This window comes from Hakea prostrata, chromosome 10, assembly GCF_041222555.1.
Source record: "Hakea prostrata isolate BN-2017 chromosome 10, UWA_Hpros_2, whole genome shotgun sequence".
NCBI lineage: Eukaryota > Viridiplantae > Streptophyta > Magnoliopsida > Proteales > Proteaceae > Hakea > Hakea prostrata.
Window position 1 is genome coordinate 49,457,118 of NC_142609.1, and position 18,352 is coordinate 49,475,469.

At 35.3% G+C, this 18,352-nt stretch overlaps 2 protein-coding genes and 1 pseudogene across 2 annotated transcripts; all 3 read left to right on the forward strand.

Annotated features, from left to right (window-relative positions):
* Positions 1 to 2,765: 2,765 nt before the first annotated feature.
* Positions 2,766 to 4,876, forward strand: LOC149003722 (peroxidase N-like). Its single transcript, XM_089137459.1, has 4 exons — positions 2,766 to 3,059; positions 3,131 to 3,313; positions 3,736 to 3,901; positions 4,023 to 4,876. Exons 1-4 carry the CDS (start codon positions 2,838 to 2,840, stop codon positions 4,439 to 4,441), a joined length of 990 nt encoding a protein of 329 aa, XP_088993585.1. The 5' UTR covers positions 2,766 to 2,837; the 3' UTR covers positions 4,442 to 4,876.
* A 562-nt stretch (positions 4,877 to 5,438) lies between these two features.
* Positions 5,439 to 8,307, forward strand: LOC149003723 (peroxidase N-like; annotated as a pseudogene).
* A 3,059-nt stretch (positions 8,308 to 11,366) lies between these two features.
* LOC149003724 (peroxidase A2-like) lies at positions 11,367 to 13,458 on the forward strand. Its single transcript, XM_089138113.1, has 4 exons — positions 11,367 to 11,655; positions 11,745 to 11,936; positions 12,036 to 12,201; positions 12,880 to 13,458. The coding sequence occupies exons 1-4, from the start codon at positions 11,419 to 11,421 to the stop codon at positions 13,332 to 13,334; spliced, it is 1,050 nt and encodes a 349-aa protein (XP_088994239.1). The 5' UTR covers positions 11,367 to 11,418; the 3' UTR covers positions 13,335 to 13,458.
* The last annotated feature ends 4,894 nt before the right edge of the window (positions 13,459 to 18,352 follow it).

Below are 18,352 nucleotides of genomic sequence, written 5' to 3' on the forward strand. Positions count from 1 at the left end.
AAGGATGCGAATATGGTATACTCCTTTCTTATCGATTATTATTTGTCCGATAAAATTATCTGATTAAGTTACTTACTTAGATTTATTTTTATAAATTTTTTATCTATGATATGTGACTATTTTTCTAGATTTTTTATTAAAATAACTACAAAAGTTGCTAAATTTTTAAATTTCAAACATAGTACTCTCAAATAAAATGGTAAAGATGTAAATAGGTAGTCGAAAACTTATATTCAATTTGTATTCATGCTCATTAAAATAACTATCCGATTATCATCCAAATCCAACTGAATCTGTTTGAAAACCGATAGGATATTAGTTGAATTTATCCGAATATAATAGGATGCAGATATGGTATTACTACTATCCGATCCGAATCCGGTTTGTTTACACCCCTACATAGAATGGTAATCCTACTCAAAGTTTAAGGGCCTGTTTGATTACATAAATTCATAGATTTCAAATCTCTGGATTTATAAATTGGAGATTCATACCCTTTTTTATTTTTTTTTTTGTACGAAAAAGAGGGGATGTAGTAGCAGTGACCTAGCCCCCCCTTCCGCTAAGCAATGTTCTGGACTTTTTATCGAGTGCGACCTATACAAGCATTAGCCCTGTGCACTACCAGCGCAAACATTGGCCCCATCAGCGGAGCCCCACCGAAGGCCTAATATAGTCCACAGAAGCCGGTAGCACTCATGCCCAGGTCAAAGAGCACACAACAGTCCAATGCAAGAAACAGAGGAGCAAATTTATACTTGTTTAGTTTAAAACATTCTTCGATTCATGAAATCTAATGATTTCACTTTTTTGCCTAAAAACGTGAACTAAGCCATTCTTGGGTATTGGGTGAAATCCATGGATTTCATTGTAAGTATAAAATTGATGCTATTTGCAGAATCACATGGAGAAATCCAATAGAACTCCATGAACTTTGATAGATTTGAGGCTAACCAAACAGTTAATTTTTTGAATCATGAATCCGTAAATAGATTTCAAATTCCATTTCATTTTAAATCTTTATATTCATATAACCAAACATTGCCCTAAAATAACAGTATCAAGTATTGCATTCGTGATTTAAGAAAATGTATCATGGCATATCGGATATTGCATAAGTCAATATTAATATGCAATCCAATATATACCCTAAAAAAAAAAGCGTATATGTATCATATCAATTATATTCAATATGAATAATTATTGACTAATTTTTGCATATTTAGTGGAGAAGTGAAGTATTAAGTGAGATGCTCTAGGCAAGACTAAGGCTTTGGGCTTAACCAAGGTAACGATTAAAAGGTTTGAATCCAAAAAATACCTCCTGACAAATTTGAGCTTAGTATCATGACTCAAAGATGCTATATCACATTAGTTGAACATTCAATTAAGATGAATGCTATTGGATTACCACGATGTCATTTTGTTGGTAATAACCAACACCTTTTAGTAAAAAGATTATGGGTTCAACTTTCTCTAATAACATATAAAATATCCTTTCTTCCTATATGTAAAAAGCTCTCTTTTTTTTTTTTTAGTAAACTATGTAAAAAGCTCTCTTGGACCACAAAATGATGAGTATTATTGATTCCATGCATCATCTAACTATGTATAAGATGTGAATCAAGCTAGGCAAGATTAAATAATGAGAATCTCACTACTTAATATTTTGTTCTATGATTAAAATCGAAGAATTTTCATGATGGTGAAAAGGAATGAATTATAATCTATACATGTTTCTTATTGGTACTATAATTTCAAATAATAACAATTTAATTATACAAGGTGAAATTTGTTGATGGTTACTGATCATCCGGCTGCTGATGTTACTTCTTGTTCATCTTCTTCCTCATCCATACCAATCACGATTGGCCTGACGTGAAGGCAAGCCATGGTTGGATTTTTAACGCACACTGAGTTAAGTGCACTGTTCACTGCATTCTCTCTCTCTCTCTCTCTCTCTCTCATAACATGGTATAGCTTTTATATTTCCATAATCTGCAGTACATGTAAATCAACGAACACATTATCTAAAACCTCTTTTAGTGCAGTTTAATTAGGGTAGAATAAGTAATTTTTAGCATTTAATTTAGGAAGAATATATTGATATATACAACGGATCAAAAAGTTATATAATATAAATTGAAGGAAGTAGAAGAGCTAAGAGTAGATCTAAAATAACTTTAAGAAAAGTGATGAAAAATGATATGTATAGTTTAGACCTTGTATCTAACATGACCTTAAATAGAATTGATTGGAAGGCAAAAATTCATGTAACCGATCACATTTAGTTGGAACAAGACCTATTATTGTTGTTGTTGCATACTGATATACAGAACGGAGGTCAGCAGCTGCCATTGCCAAATGATACACAGAAGTAGAAGCAAAATGGGCTTGATTTCACCACTCTGAGCACTAAAACTCTGCTTATAATATATTTATCAGACGCATTCTGACAACGATGAACACCACCGACGACCTTAATACCCATTAGAGCCTGATAATATTAAAATTTAGTTCCCATACCCACTACAGTGATCTTTTCAGCTTGCTTAATATTACAATCAGAGCCATGCTTAATGGCTTAAGTAAATACATTCATGTACAACTGTGTGCTCCGTATACTGCCAAGCACTGCCTAACCTTACAGCACTAAGTAGCTTAAAAAACATGGCAGATCAGATAAAAAGAATTTTGCTACTTCAACCATGGGTTTATTCTATAAATGGTGCAGGTGCCACCAAGAATTAATGTGTATCCATCCATCCATCACACTACCCATTAGAATTTAGAATCCCTTGTTGCGTTTTAGTTTTTGATTCACTCAAATCTCTTCAATGAAGATGTGGAAGACTATCTCTCCGAGTCATTCTTTGCTTTTACTGATTCTGTGCTCTGCAAGTATAACAGTGAGATCCCAATTAACCACTGATTTCTATCAGAGTACATGCTCCAATCTTCTCCAAATTGTGCGTCAACAGGTTAAGATAGCTTTGGAGAATGAAATGCGAATGGCAGCTTCTTTGATCCGACTCCACTTCCATGATTGCTTTGTAAATGTAAGTTTGAACTTTGAATGATATAATTAGCTCTACAAAGAACTTAAATTGGTTCTAAATTGTTAATACAGGGTTGTGATGGATCAGTTCTCTTGGACGGCAGTGGTGGCGAGAAATTTTCTGGCCCCAACATGAATTCTGCAAGAGGATTTGATGTTGTGGATACCATCAAGAATGCTGTCGAAAATTCATGCAGTGGAGTAGTATCTTGTGCTGACATATTAGCTATCACAGCAAGAGATGCTGTCCTTTTAGTAAGTTAACATCTTTCAGGGTCTCTAATTTCATGCAGTGGAGTATATATTTATATTTGCTATTGTAAAAGTTGATGATAATTTGATCTGTTATGTTGGGACCTGAATTTTTTTTACAACTCGATGGATTGACCTTTACATGTGTACCTTATGTTCATCTACAAAGTCAAAGTGTGATTTGCAATTTTTGCTTTATGGATTTTAGTGAGAGTTCTTATAATGCTGTTTTAGCAGCTGATTGAAGATCTCCATTATTTTCTTCTTCTACATAGTAGAAAATTATTCTTCTTCACCTGTGGACATAGCATGGTGCATTGGTGTGTGAACCACGTGGAATCTCTGTGTTTTTTCGTTCTATGTTTCAATTCACGATTTCTTGATTTCTCTCTTTGATGAATTAAACTATATAATTTTAATTGCAGAGTGGAGGGCCTACATGGAAGGTTCTGCTAGGAAGAAGAGATGCGTTGGTGGCAAATCAGACAGGGTCAAACACTGGTCTTCCTTCTCCATTCGATTCCTTGGATGTAATCATCTCCAAGTTTGCTGCTGTGGGTCTTAACATCAAAGATGTAGTATCTTTATCAGGTACGTGACAAAATTTGTTTCAACAGTTTACCTAGCTATTAGTGGCCACAAAGGAACATCTAAAAAAAGATGATTATAGAACATAAGTGACTGATCTGATGTGGGTTTTGTGCAATTATAGGAGCTCATACAATAGGATTGGCAAGGTGTGCCACCTTCAGTGGAAGGTTGTTCAACTTCTCAGGGACAGGTGCTCCAGATAGTACTTTGGAAACTAACATGCTTACCGATCTGCAAAACGTCTGCCCAACCAACGGTGATGGCAACAAGACTGCCCCACTTGATCGCAACTCAATTGATGTATTTGACAACCATTACTTCAAGAACCTGCTCAGTGGAAAAGGCCTTCTCCAGTCTGATGAAATTCTCTTTACAAGCGATTTGGCTGTTTCAACTACCAAAACACTCGTCCAAAGCTATAGTAATGACTCTTCCCTTTTCTTCAAAGATTTTGCGAACTCCATGATCAAGATGGGGAGTATTAGTCCTCTTACTGGATCGGCTGGGCAGATTCGCAAGAACTGTAGATTGGTCAACTGACAGCTGCAAGGAGACTCTGAGTGTGTCTATCGCAAATTGTTCCTCCTGCGTGTAAATTTAAGTTAAATCTGAAATTCTCTCATAGATAAAACTCGGAAAAGTGATCTTATAAGGTGTGACAAGTACTTGTGATTAGGGTCTTAAACTTAACGCAGTTTATAGTTTTATGAGAAGGTTATCTGCATTATTAGGCACCATAGGCAGCAGAAATACATGTACTTTTGGAATTGAATAAATAAGACACTGTAATTTCTTATGTTCACATTATCAAAACATGCTAAGTGTGGCAATTTCCAGGTCAACTACCATCATTTTTAGGATTGTTTTCATATTATTCATGCTGAAACTGTTACATAGCTCATGATGGAAGTAGTCTTTGAATGAATCACATGAATCTTTGTCTTGGGCGTCTATATCATTCTCCATTTTTTGTGTTTTCTCTATGTTGCTTTGCTAACATACATGGTATTGCTAACAAACATGTACAGAAATGATGTCACAGTAATAAGCATAGCTGCAGTGAGATTTTAGAGCCAAGGCTAGCTCTATACTACAATGAAGGAATAAATGAGAGTAGAGAACTGAAAGTAGTTCTGGGCATACTGCACCATGATACATGCCTAGCATATCAAACCAAATTCCAGATGCAATGAACATCACGTACCTCTTAATCTCACAAAGGCTTTTGAAATAAAATATTTATCTCATACCCACTAATTCTGTAGTGATGATCAGCTTAATTAAAACTTAGGTCTATTAGCAATGGTGTCCCCCGGATACTGCCAAGCCACACTACCTTACGCCACTAAGTAGCTTAAAAAACATGACTGAATACATGATTAAATCTTAATGCTAATTAAAAAATTTGCTATTACTTCAACCTATGGGAAAATATTATAATTAATGGATGCCACCTAGAATGAAGGTTTATCCACCACATTAGCCATTAGAGTCCCTTGTTGCAGTCCAGGCTAGCTTGCTCTTTTGACTCCCTTCTCTTAACTCTCTACATCACAACAAAGACTAGCAGCAATGAAGGTGTGGAACATCTTTCAGGGTCATTCGGTGCTTATTGTATTTTCGGTACTGATTTTGTGCGCTAGCTAGTAGCATAACAGGGAAGTCCCAGTTAACCACTGATTTCTACCATAATACATGTCCCAATCTTCTCCAAATTGTAAAGCAAGAAATCAAGAAAGCTCTCGAGAACGAAATGCGTATGGCAAGTTCCTTGCTCCGATTCCACTTCCACGATTGCTTTGTAAATGTGAGTATTAGGCGTGAGAAGTATGATTTTTCATCTTGATCTCCAACTATCTGTAATTTGAATTATTTTCATATCATCTCCCCCATCTATGTTATTAATTACTTCCTAGTTTGGTCTGATGGGTTTCTGTATTCTAATTTGAAAATTTTCCATATGTTGTAGTAGTTCTATATATTGTACCTTTCTATTATTGTTCATACTTAACCAAACAGTATGAGATGTATGCTGTCTATTTATTTGAAATCTCTCATATGAAAATCACCCAACTATTTTTTCTATTGAGGTTTCCTCTTTAATAAGCTTTTAAGCTTTGCTTGGGCTTTGGTTCTGATAGCGTTTGTTAATTGTAAAGCCATCTTTAATAGTTAGCCATTAACAAGTGAAAGTCTCCACATCAAGATCATTAAATTCATTTGGTAGCTTTTACTCTTCTCCCACGAGGTACCCTTCTATTTAATTTCAGTACTGATTTTTTGCCACTTTAATTGGTTCAGATTGTCATTATCATCACCTTCTTATTCTCCAATCTTATTTATTTGTACAGGGGTGTGATGCATCAGTTCTCTTGGATGGTAGTGATGGTGAGAAATTTGCTGACCCGGCTTCAACTCTGCAAGAGTGTTTGAAGTTGTAGATACTATCAAGAGTGCTGTTGAAAATTCATGCAGTGGGGAGTGGTATCCTGTGCTGACATATAAGCGATAGCAGCCAGGGAGGCCGTCCTTTTAGTAAGCGAACATCTTTGTTTGACACTAGCGATATTTATTTCGGAGTTGGAAGTATTTAACTTAATCATCTCCAAAACATTAATAACCCTAAAGCATATATATTTACTACAGCAGAAGTAGATGACAGTTTCAATGGTAAATTAATTGCAACAATTTTGTAGAGTGGAGGATCTTCACGGAATGTTCTCCTAAGGGAGAAGAGATGGGTTGGTTACAAATCAAATAGGAGCAAACACTGGCCTTCCTTCTCCTTTCGAGACCTTGGATAAAATCATCGTAAAATTTGTTGCTGTAGGTCTGACCATCAGTGATATGTTGTAGCCTTATCAGGTATGTAAACTTTGTTATGACCCCCAAGGGAGGAGATTTAACTTTCCCATTGAGGCAATCAAAGCTAACGGTGGTATGTAAACTTTTTTAATTGCTACCTGTCTCCCCTAAAAGTTTAAACTGTTACAAGAGCAGGCTCGGACCTAGCACGGATCACCTCTCCCTCAAAGAAGAAAAGTATGTATTTCCCTCCGATTCTTCCACCACATACAATAAATGTTAGAGATCCGTGTGAAGTCATACTTTTGATTCATTTTGTCACTACTCAAAGGTGAGATCCACCTTTATGATGAGATGGAAAAGCATAAAAGGAGTACATACTTCTACCTTAACTGATGGAGAACGGAGATTCTAAACAATATGTATCAAGCTAGCTCCCCTTCCTGCATTAAAAAAGAAACAAACTTGTCTCCATCAATTGATATTGATAATTACAGAATAGCTAGAACTGATCTGTTAGTGAATTTTATGTGGGTTTTTCTGCAACTTTAGGTGCTTATACAATAGGCTTGGAAAAGTGTGCCACCTTCAGTCAAAGCGTTGTTCAACTTCTCCGAGACAGGTGCTCCTGATGGTACTATAAACACTAAGATGTTTACTGATCTGCAGAACTTTTGCCAACAAGTGGTGATGGCAGAAAAACAGCAGAGCTTGATCGTGTTGGGTTTGTGATGAAAATCACTTTTATCTCTTTTGAATTTAGATTTGAATTTGGTGTGTCCCACTTAGTGTTTAACATGGATTAGGTGTTTGACATCATTAAGAGAGCCTTGGGAGAGATAAATGGGGTGAGAAAATAAAATTTCTAGTGAGTTCTAATAGGAGTTTTGAGCAAAAACGGGATTGAGCTCTTGGTGTCTTCTTCTTCTTGTGGTATTGCAAGAAAGGGGTTTCTTTCCACTTGAAATCTTCTCTATTGTGACTCTATTGAAGGTTGAGCTTGGATTGAAGGGTTTTCTTCAAGAGTTTGAAGGTAGAAAGGTGTTTTCTAGGAAGTTTGAGAGGTGGTATGACCGGTTGAAGTAACATTGTATTATTCTCAAATCTTGTATTATTTGGAGATTAAAATAGTGAAATCCCTCCAGTGGATATAGCTAATCTGGAACATTTCGGGTTAGTGAACCACGTAAAATTCTTGTGTGCTGTTTGCATTTCTCTTTCATTCTTGTAGTGGTTTGTTGTTATTTGCTTTGTGATTATCTTCAAATTATTTGCACAAGATCCTTGGTTTATTTTGTTTATTTGGGTGATTTGTTTAATTACCTGGATCCGTTGATTGGGTCTTGTCTTCTACAGATCCAAACTCAATTGACCTATTTGACAACCATTACTTCAAGAACATTGATCAAATCCTCTTTTCAAGCGACGTGGTTTTTTCAGCTACAAGAAACATTGTGGGAAGCTATGGCAGTGACTCTTCCCCTTTTTTTTTTTTTTTTTTTTTAAAAGATTTTGCAAGTTCCATGATCAAGATGGGGAATATCAATCCTCTTACTGGATCATCAGGACAAATACGCTAGAACTGTAGGGTTGTCAATTGACTGATTATTGCAGATTTTGTTAGGCTGATGCGTCTAAGGTGGTGGTGCATATGGTGTCCAACATTGGATGGACGTCACGTGAACTTTATTGAATCTCAGTCACACAAAAGAATGATTCGATACGAATCAAAGAAAAATCAATTCATTTCACTTAAATTGGTATAGGCAAGATTAAGAAAATCTTTTAGAGTCTGTTATGGATCATGAGTTTCTTTTTTTATTCCTTATAGATTAACTGGTATGTGAAAGCTTATCCAGAAAAAAGAAAACATTTTGTAAAGAGACTTTCACTGACATCGAAACGACAAAAAACAAAGCTAAACAGAAGATTTGATAGAAAATGGAAAATTCTGTATTTCAAAGGTTTATTTAGAAATAACAATATTCAGCTGCTCTCCAAAAGACGTACAAAATCAAACAAGGTTTTATAGTGCCAAGAAACCCTAAAACAAAAAAAATAGAAAATTACAAAAATGCCACTAAAAACAGTAAAATGCCCAAAACGCTATCAAAAAGATCCCGAAACCCCCAAAAACGATGTTCATCACTAAATGCTGTGAGTCCTTTTCACTAGGTCATTTCAAATCAATGTAACAAATTTCATCTCTTTTCCAAACCCCGAGATACCTCATAGGTCACTCCATATGCATCATCCACCTAGCTACAGTAAACCTTCTTGAAGCAAAAATGTTTATGATGTAAAGACAGGGACGTGCTAACCTTATAGAAATGCCAGTGTTGGTGCCTAACTACTTTATGAACACCATAATTTGGTTGTGAGGTTTACATTTCCCAAAGGAAGTTCTACATTTTATATAGAGAAAGCCGTAAAGATGATCAGCTGTTAGGCTAGGCAAGGTGGACGCATCAAGTTGTCCATCCCAGCATGGGCAGATCATATATTAGGTTTGCCTTTTACAATTTTGTGTAGAATGCTCAATCGAGTTGAGATCAAGGTAAAGATGGTGCTTTCAATCATTGATGCTTCATTTTTTTCCTTTTTCTTGTTTTCTGAGGGTAAATAAAGGCTTTGTTTCTTCTTGAAAGAAGGATATTCTTATTTATTCTTTTTATCTATGTAAAAAAAATTTATCTTCTTCTCAAATAAGAGAAACGATCTCTATCTAGATCTTGTTTCTCGTGTGTAGATAAGAACTGAAAAAACGAAGAAACTTTTAGATCAAGGTGGCATTTTTTTGGCTTTTCATGAAGGGTTATGTCTGTTGATATAGTGTTACACTTCACATGATATATTTCTTCTTTAGAAAAACTCAACTCCAAATAAAATGAATTGAATCCTTTTAGGGTTTGTATGGATCATATTTCCTTTTTTAATTTCTTATCAGATTACTTGATATGTGAAAGCTTATCTGGAAAAATGAAAAAAGTATTGTACGGGGACTTCCACCTAGCTACAGCGAGTCTTGTTGAAGCAAAAATGTTAATGGTAGAAAGATAGAGACTTGCTAACCTAAAACAATTGCCAATGGTGGTGGTTAACTACCCCATGAACACCATATCTTGGTTGTCAAGACCGCTAGTGAGGTTAACATTTTCAAAAGGAAGTTATACTTTTTATATAAAGAAGGCTGTAGGCCATCAGTTGTTATCTAAAGGAAGACAAAAGATCTCTATCTAGGGTTTGGTTCTCATGTGCAAATAAGAGCTTAAAAAAACATCATGAAGAGTTTCATCTAGATATGTGGATTACACTCCACATGATATCTTTCTTTTCATAAGAATGGACCAAAAGTGTACAATTATTTGGACTGTCGGATAGAAATCTCGACCGAAATTTCTGATGCAATAGTCCAAAATTTTACTCAACGGTTAATGCACATATCTGAAGCTTTTTCGCATAAAAACTCACCTTCAAACAAAATGGGCTGACTCCTTATTTTTTGGTAGGTTTGACATGAAAATTTCTACTTATAGTCATTTGATTACGAAGATTTGGAAGAAAAAACCGTTTGATTAAGAAATTAATGTCACCAAAGATTACTTTGGGGGTGTTGATCAAGAAAAAAAATTACCTTAGGAACAGATCAGGATGTACACAGTTTCAAACTTTTGATTTCCAATGTCAACTTTGTTGATTTAGAAGCTTAAACACATCATTGAAGGTTCGAAAAGAAAAGGCTAAACATGGAAAGGAGATAACCCATTTAGTTACAACTTACACACGGCAAAGAAAAATATCTTTTCACTTTGAATTGATGGTCAGTTGTTGATGGGTCATGTTTATCCTGACATAGCAGTTGCTTGCCCCTTACTGGCTTGCTTAAAGGTACTTTAGGGAAATAAAACACTCAATTCCACATTCACATTATGATTTATGAGTAACTTTTTATTCTAAGAGAAGAGAAACAAGAAAGTATGAATTGCACCCATTGATCTTTCCTCAATAATATAGATTCACTGTAAAGTTTCTATTATGACTTTTCCTTTCGGGAACAGGGTTTATAATGGACTGAAAAGGATGATTCATATCTCAAGTTGTAACTGAATTCTCAAAAATACACAATCATTAAATTATTTTTTATTTATTTTCTAATTTTTGTTTGAAAAAGATAGAACAAAGAAGAAGAATATATTGGTAGAAAAGCTTAACAATATGAGTAGACCAATAGAACCTGAAGTAAGTAGACCAGAAGGTAATATAGTTTCTAAGAAAATCCCACATCCAATATGTAGGAATTCGTCTGGAAGACAAGCTTACTTATCCTGCAAGTAATTAGGTTTCTCCTCACCGACAACCGATCTCTGACCTCAAACAAGGAGCCCACTAGCTATTCTTTCTACAGAGTTGATCATAGACATCTAGTCTTCTAAAGCAATCTTAGAAATGACATTTATTTATTTTTTTTGGTAATCCTTAGAAATGACATTTAGAGCTGTAGGCGATGAATTGATTGATACCCCATATAACAAAAGTCAAGATTCTGAAGTATGAAGTCAGTGCAATCCTTTCCCACTTTGATTTAACTTTTCTTTTGCAAACAAGTCTTTAATTGTTCTATGAAGCTCCTGTATAAATAGAAGCTCCTGTATAAATAGAACTAAGGATCAAGGATGGATGGAATTATATTATAACAAAGGCCAAGAAGATTCATGTCCTTGAGCTCAAAGATGTCTTCTTTCACGCGCTCAACAATGGCAGCTCTTCTGATCTTGGTTTCCATGTTGATGATCAAAGGATCATCAGGTCAGTTGAATGCCAGTTTTTACGCAGATAGCTGCCCTAATGTCCTCACCATCGTCCAAGATGCCGTAACAAATGCTTCACAGACGGACCCTCGGATCGGTGCCAGCCTCACTCGCCTTCATTTCCATGATTGTTTCGTCGATGTAAGTTAAAGACAATGTAGCGAAATGGGTTGTTACTGCAACACTTGAACTGAACTGATCAACTAAACTTGGTTTTGTCATGTTTACAGGGCTGTGATGGATCAATTCTGTTGGACAATAGCAGCACCATACAGACTGAGAAAGATGCTGCCCCGAATAACAACTCGGTTAGAGGGTTTGATGTTGTTGATACCATCAAAGCTAATTTAGAGACTGCATGCCCAGGTGTTGTCTCCTGCGCTGACATTCTAGCCATTTCAGCCGAAGTGGGAGTAGTTTTGGTATGTAAAATTAACCAAATTTCTTCATCATGATTAAGAAGTAGATTGTTCTTGTCACTAATGCAAGCAGATGTGGCCCTACTACTACTACTACTACAGGGAGGAGGTCCTTCATGGACAGTGCTACTTGGGAGAAGAGATAGCTTAACAGCAAATCTAACCGGTGCCAATACTGCGATTCCGGCTCCCTCTGAAAACATTACAAGTCTGAAGGCGAAGTTCTCAGCTGTAGGCCTAGACACCACGGATCTTGTTTCATTATCTGGTAACAAATTTTCATGCATTAAAGAAACTCGATCGCTTTTGGATTACACTCCATATTTATTAGATTTTGGGCTTGAAAAACAAAAACGCACTCCCATTGATGGTTGCGCTTCAGTGATTTGCGCAATTAGTGCGCAGCACTAATGTTTTCTTCTTTCTTTTTTTTTTTTTTCTAACTTTATAACTACACCACTGAAATTTGAAAAAAAAAAAAAAAAAAACTTCGACTGATTAAAAAGTTGTGTGGCAAGCATTGGTGTTTCTTGTTTCCCTCGGATTTTTATTTTTTTCATTATTGAGTCTGGTTTGTTTTTTGTGTTTTTCTTCATTTTTAAAATGAACCAGTACCTTGCTAACTTTTGAGCCAGCTTTGAGAAGGTGTTTCCTAGGCAAAAAATATGCTTCATTCAAAAAGATGGAGGGGCATTTTTGTCCCTTTGACATAAAAATATAGCCTTTTCTCGTGAATTCTTGAGTTTAAAAGCTCAAAGTTTTTTCTTTATTTCATTCATTTTTTTTCTCTTTTTTTTGTTAATGAAAGTTTTTTTTTTCCTCCTAAATAACCATACATGTAGACATGTAGTACTAGAAACAGTGAAAATGTATCGAAATAGATAAAATTATTTTTTACCTAAAAACTAAAAAATGGAATAAAAACTTACCATTCATTGTTGTTCAGGTGCCCACACATTTGGCCGTGCGCAGTGTAGATTGTTCATTAATCGACTATACAACTTCAGTGGAACTGGCAATCCTGACCCAACTCTCAACACAACTTACTTGGCAACACTCCAACAAATATGCCCCCAAGGTGGGAATGGGTCTGTCTTGACTAATCTAGACCTGACCACGCCTGATGGATTCGATAATAAGTATTTCTCCAATCTTGAAACAAATGAAGGTCTACTGCAGAGTGATCAAGAGTTGTATTCGACTACTGGTGCAGATACCATCTCTATAGTTACCAACTTCAGCAGCAATCAAACTGCTTTCTTTGGAAGCTTTGCTCAATCCATGATCAACATGGGGAATATCAGCCCTTTAACTGGGAGCAGTGGAGAGATTCGATTGAACTGTAGAAAAGTTAATGGTGCTTCATTTGGGTATGATTCTGCTTTACATAGCTCCAGCTGAATGGCCATATATATGTATGGTTGGGTGCGAGTAATGTATACCACTAGTATACTTGTACTTCTTCCATAAATTAAATAAAATTTGAGAGATCAATTGAAAACTCTTCCAGCCTTTTTACATTAATAATATTAAGGCAATCTTTTTTCTAAAATAAAATAACAAGACTCGTACTCATCCGGTCCAAATTATCAAAATGGTGAGTTTGTTTATCCTCATCTTATCGCATAATGAGGACAAAAGAGATCTTCAATAGAAACTTAAATTGCATGCAAACTGGATTCTCGTGAGGATAAAAGTTTATGTCTTCTGGTACTTTTCACCATATAATTGGGGTAGAAACTATCTGAGGTTACTTGAATTCCCACCTCTAATTTATCTAATTAATACTTAGATGTGAGACCTACCCTTATTATGTGGTAAAAAAATGTAAGAGATACGGGTGTAAGTTTGGCCATGACGGCCTTGACTCACCCTAAGCCTGATAGGGCTTGGGCTCAACATGTTGGCCCGAGTGTTGGCTAGGAAATACTATTTGGCCTGACGGGTCTGTTCATACCTGTCTCTGATTTTTTACCTTGACCTTGACGCTGATTTTGACCATAATTTTGTCCCTGATGCTTGATCTAAATGAATTAGGAACATGGACAAAGATAGAGCCAAGTATAGGGTCAATAAGGACTAGGGCTAGGGCCAAAGACATGACCAATCAGAGCGGGTATGAGCTTGGCTTGGCTCTGTATGGATTAAGGTTAGGACAACAATAATTGGCCATGCAGTAGGATCAAGGTGAGAATAGGCTTAGATTAGAATGTATATGGCAGGGCTTGGGATTGCAAAAGCCTAACCCAACCGGCCTTGTTGCCCTAATAAGAGAGACACAAACTTCTATCTTGATGGATTGAGGATCTAGACTTTACTACTTTAAGTAGTCTTATGTAGAATGCATTGTTAGCCAAGAAATTGATCGATCATTGTTTTTTTTTCATCTTCTCTCTCTCTTTCTTTCTTTCTTTTTTCTTTTTAAATTGGAAGGGGGGTGAGGATGGTTTGGGGCATGGATAAGTAGGGTTAGAGTGGATAGACATATGAACATATGTTCCAATAGAAAGAAGATGTTGGATTTACTTCTACCACTTAATCACAGCAAGTGGCCGATAGCTTATGTCCCAATATTGGTAATCATAATTTGTAGCATTAAGAATACTAACCTTAATGGTTTTTGTGATACCACACTCCAGCAATGGCTTATGTATATAGCATTTATGTCCTCCATAGAATATAGGAAGACATTAACTGTAGTAGAGCTTGCTACTCTACGTATTTGCTATCCTAAATAATATTAAATTTTATTCAGTAAAAAAAAAAAAAAAAGACATAAACATATAGGGACTCACATAGCATAAAACTTGGATTACACTCACTTGGTAAACATTAACATTTCATAACTAAGAAATACCATACATGTTAACATTTCATTTGAATAAAATGAAATAAATTACATTAATAATGACATGTATAGGACAAGAGGAAAATACCCCCAATGACTAGCCCAACAACTAATTTTTAGAATTGAATTAACTTACATGTTTCTACAGAGAATACAAAAAATATATAAGATATGAGTTAAGTAATATGAAAAACTGGAAATCTGGTGATCATATTTGATGCAACAGTCAAACTACAGCTAATAATCCGGTAATGCATGGTTTTACAAAGTTTATGAACAGAAACCACAATCGCCTAATAAGTTTTGAGCTTGTTGTTTGAAGTATCTTCCAAACTTGGAAGCACTTCAATTAATGGATGAGAACGATTTGGTGCATGGTTTCATTAGGAAAAAAACAAATTTGTCATTATACATGATTGCCAAGGAAGAATGCGAACCAACCATGCATGACCCTGTATCAGGCTAACAGCTGCCTCGATTTTATTTCATTTGAGGGTTGAAAATTTGCAAACACCTACATGACTACCTTCATGTTGCCCATTACCAGGTAGCTAGCAATTCATTGAACTTGCAAGCTAAAGTTTGAATGCGAATCTTATGATTTGAAAAACGCCACAGACTTCAAAGGAATCAAACCTCTTTTAACTTTCCAAGACACGTTTAATGCATGAACTCTTCTAGAGGATTAAGTCTATTTTTTTCTCTTCAAAAGAAAGGTGGAAGGACTTTTCATCTTGAAACCTTGAAGAACTTTTCTATTTCTATTTATGGTGGTGGTATATTACCTACCATACACGTACACCCAAAAACATTGAAAATGTATAGGAAAAAATTATTTTTTATCTAAAAACAAGAGAATGAAACAAGAACTTACACATTTGGACGTGTGCAATATAGATTTTCATCAATTGACTATACAACTTCAGTGGATCCAGCAATTCTAACTCTGACTCTCAACAAAAACTTACTTGGCAACCCTCCAACAGATATGCCCCAGGGTGAGAATGGGTCTATCTTAACTAACCTAGACCCGACCACGTCCTGCGGATTCGATAATAATAATTTCTTCAATCTTGAAACAAATGAAGATCAAGAGTTGTATTCAACTACAGGTTTGGATAGCGTCTCCATAGTTAATTACCAACTTCAGCAGGAAGCAAACTGCTTTCTATGAAAGCTTTGCTAATCTGCCATGATCAAAATGGGGAATATCAGCCCTTTAGATGGGAGGAATGTAAAAAAGTAAATGGTGCTTTATTTGGGTCAGATTCTAGTTTAGTTAGCTCCTCCTGAATGGTCTATGTACGCTTAATTGGGTGCCAGTAATGTATACCATCTAATATATTTATACTTTTCCCATATATTCAATAAAATCAGAGACACTAATTTATAACTCTTACTACCTTTGTTATAGGAATAAAGCATAAGTCTCATATACTCATCTTCTCCATATTATCAAAAGAGCAAGTTTCTTAGAGATTTTCATTAGAAATTCAGATAACATGCAAATTAGGCAGTCGTTAGTATCATTTGTCTATTTGTCTTTTGAATATGCAGATCTTAACCAAGAATTTGATCATTGTTGCACCACTTTTTTGTTTTAGGGGTGGGGGGTGGGGGGGGGATGTGGGAATAGGGGGTGATAAACAATATTAATATATGACGACATTGTTTGGATTTGTATTTTGGCTTAAGTATACCCTATAATAAAAAAGTGGGAATGCATAATTAGGGTGGAGCTACCATAGCTGGGGCCAATTGTTTGAAATATTCTCTCTATCCCTGTTTTCAATAATACTAGGCTCCCCTAATTTTGTTGAGATACTTCCATTTCTATTATGAATTTTTTTAAATCTCTTATGTCCTAATTTTATGTGTAAAATATTAATACTGGACCCCTTCGCCTCGATTAGAGAAAATTCTATGATAAAAACAATGGGTAAAAAAATCATTGTATTTTTAGTAAAATATGTATTTGACTAGCAATATTAAATTTTGACTCAACCCCTGTAAATAATGTTCCTTTTTACATTCTATCAAACGTTTTATTGGCATCTTCAAATTCAAATAAAGTAAGAAGTTACAAAACCATTGCATGAAAATCATTAATCAAAACGATCAGTGGTGAGTTACACCAGAGAGAGAGAGAGATGAGATTATATATATAGGGGCTCCATGTTGCATGATACCCAGTAACAATATCTTTCTAGGATTCACAGTTGCCTAATAACTTTTCAGTATGTTCTTTGAAATACCTTTCTACAGCAAAGCACTTCAATTAGTGGATTTCCATTCAACATCACAAATAAAATGGTTGATGATTTGGTGCATGGTTCACTGGGTGGGTGCAAAGTCACTATGATGAGAGGCCAAGAATGCGAGCCAACCACGACACTGTAACAGGCTAACAGGTGCCTGGTTTTATTCCATGTTGAAGTTTGAAAATTTCCAAACATCCAATTCAATGAACAGTCAAAAGATAAAATTTCAATGCGAATCTAACGATCTAAAAATCACACTTCAAACTTCAAAGGAAGAAAATTCTCCGCTTATGGATGATTAAAGAGGAACCAAACCTCTTTTGACTTTCTAAGCCATTTAATGTATGAAACTTTTTTATTTTTTTTGGTAAAAGTTTAATGTGTGAACTCATCTACAAGATAAGTCTACTTTCCCTGTAAGCGAATTAATATCTCTTCACCAACCGCTGGCCGACTCCTGACTGGGAACAATTCCATATCTATTCATTCACGGGAGTTATGGTTTTCAAGGTTTTCAATCCATTGACGCATGCATGTACCATCAGCAAAAGAAGATGCCCATTGTTTTGATTTTGAGTTTTTTTTTTTTTTTTTTCTTCTTCTTTGGAATTATTAGTTTTGTACTAGAGAGTGTGATTATTATATGTACCTTAGAGAAAATCGAACCAATAATTTTTCCAGCAAGAAACATTGATCATTGCTAACTTAGCAACTTTTTTTTATTTAAATGAAACCATCTCAATCAGCTAGGGCCACAAAAACGCAGCCTCTCAGGTAATAAATTCATGTTAAAACTCATGACTCTCGTAATAAAGATCAATAGAAAAAAGATAAGGAAAGTTTTATAATATGAAAACACTACCTCATCTGATTAGCAATGATAATATTTAATTATCTTTATATAACTTATACAGTTTAGAGATAAGTCATATGAATTCAAATGCAACCATCTGCTTTTTGTTTCTCATCTCATTGAATTAGAAGTAAAATTCTATTAGGACTCTCTGAAATGACACTCCAAACATGTGACAGAACAAGCACTGCACAATATCTATTCAATTCATGTAAAAAAAGACAAACCATTAAAAGCATTAAGTGACCTTCAGGCGCGTGTTGGTGGATTGATTGATTGATTCATTCATTAATACCCATTTAATAAAAGTCAAGAAAACTTTTAGACCAAGAAGTTTGATCGATTCATGGTTAGTTTACTTTTCTCTTGCAGACAAACCTGTTTCTTTGCTCTATATCCTCTTTATAAATATAGAGTTGATCGATGCATGAGGGGATTATCAAAACAAAGGCTCTAA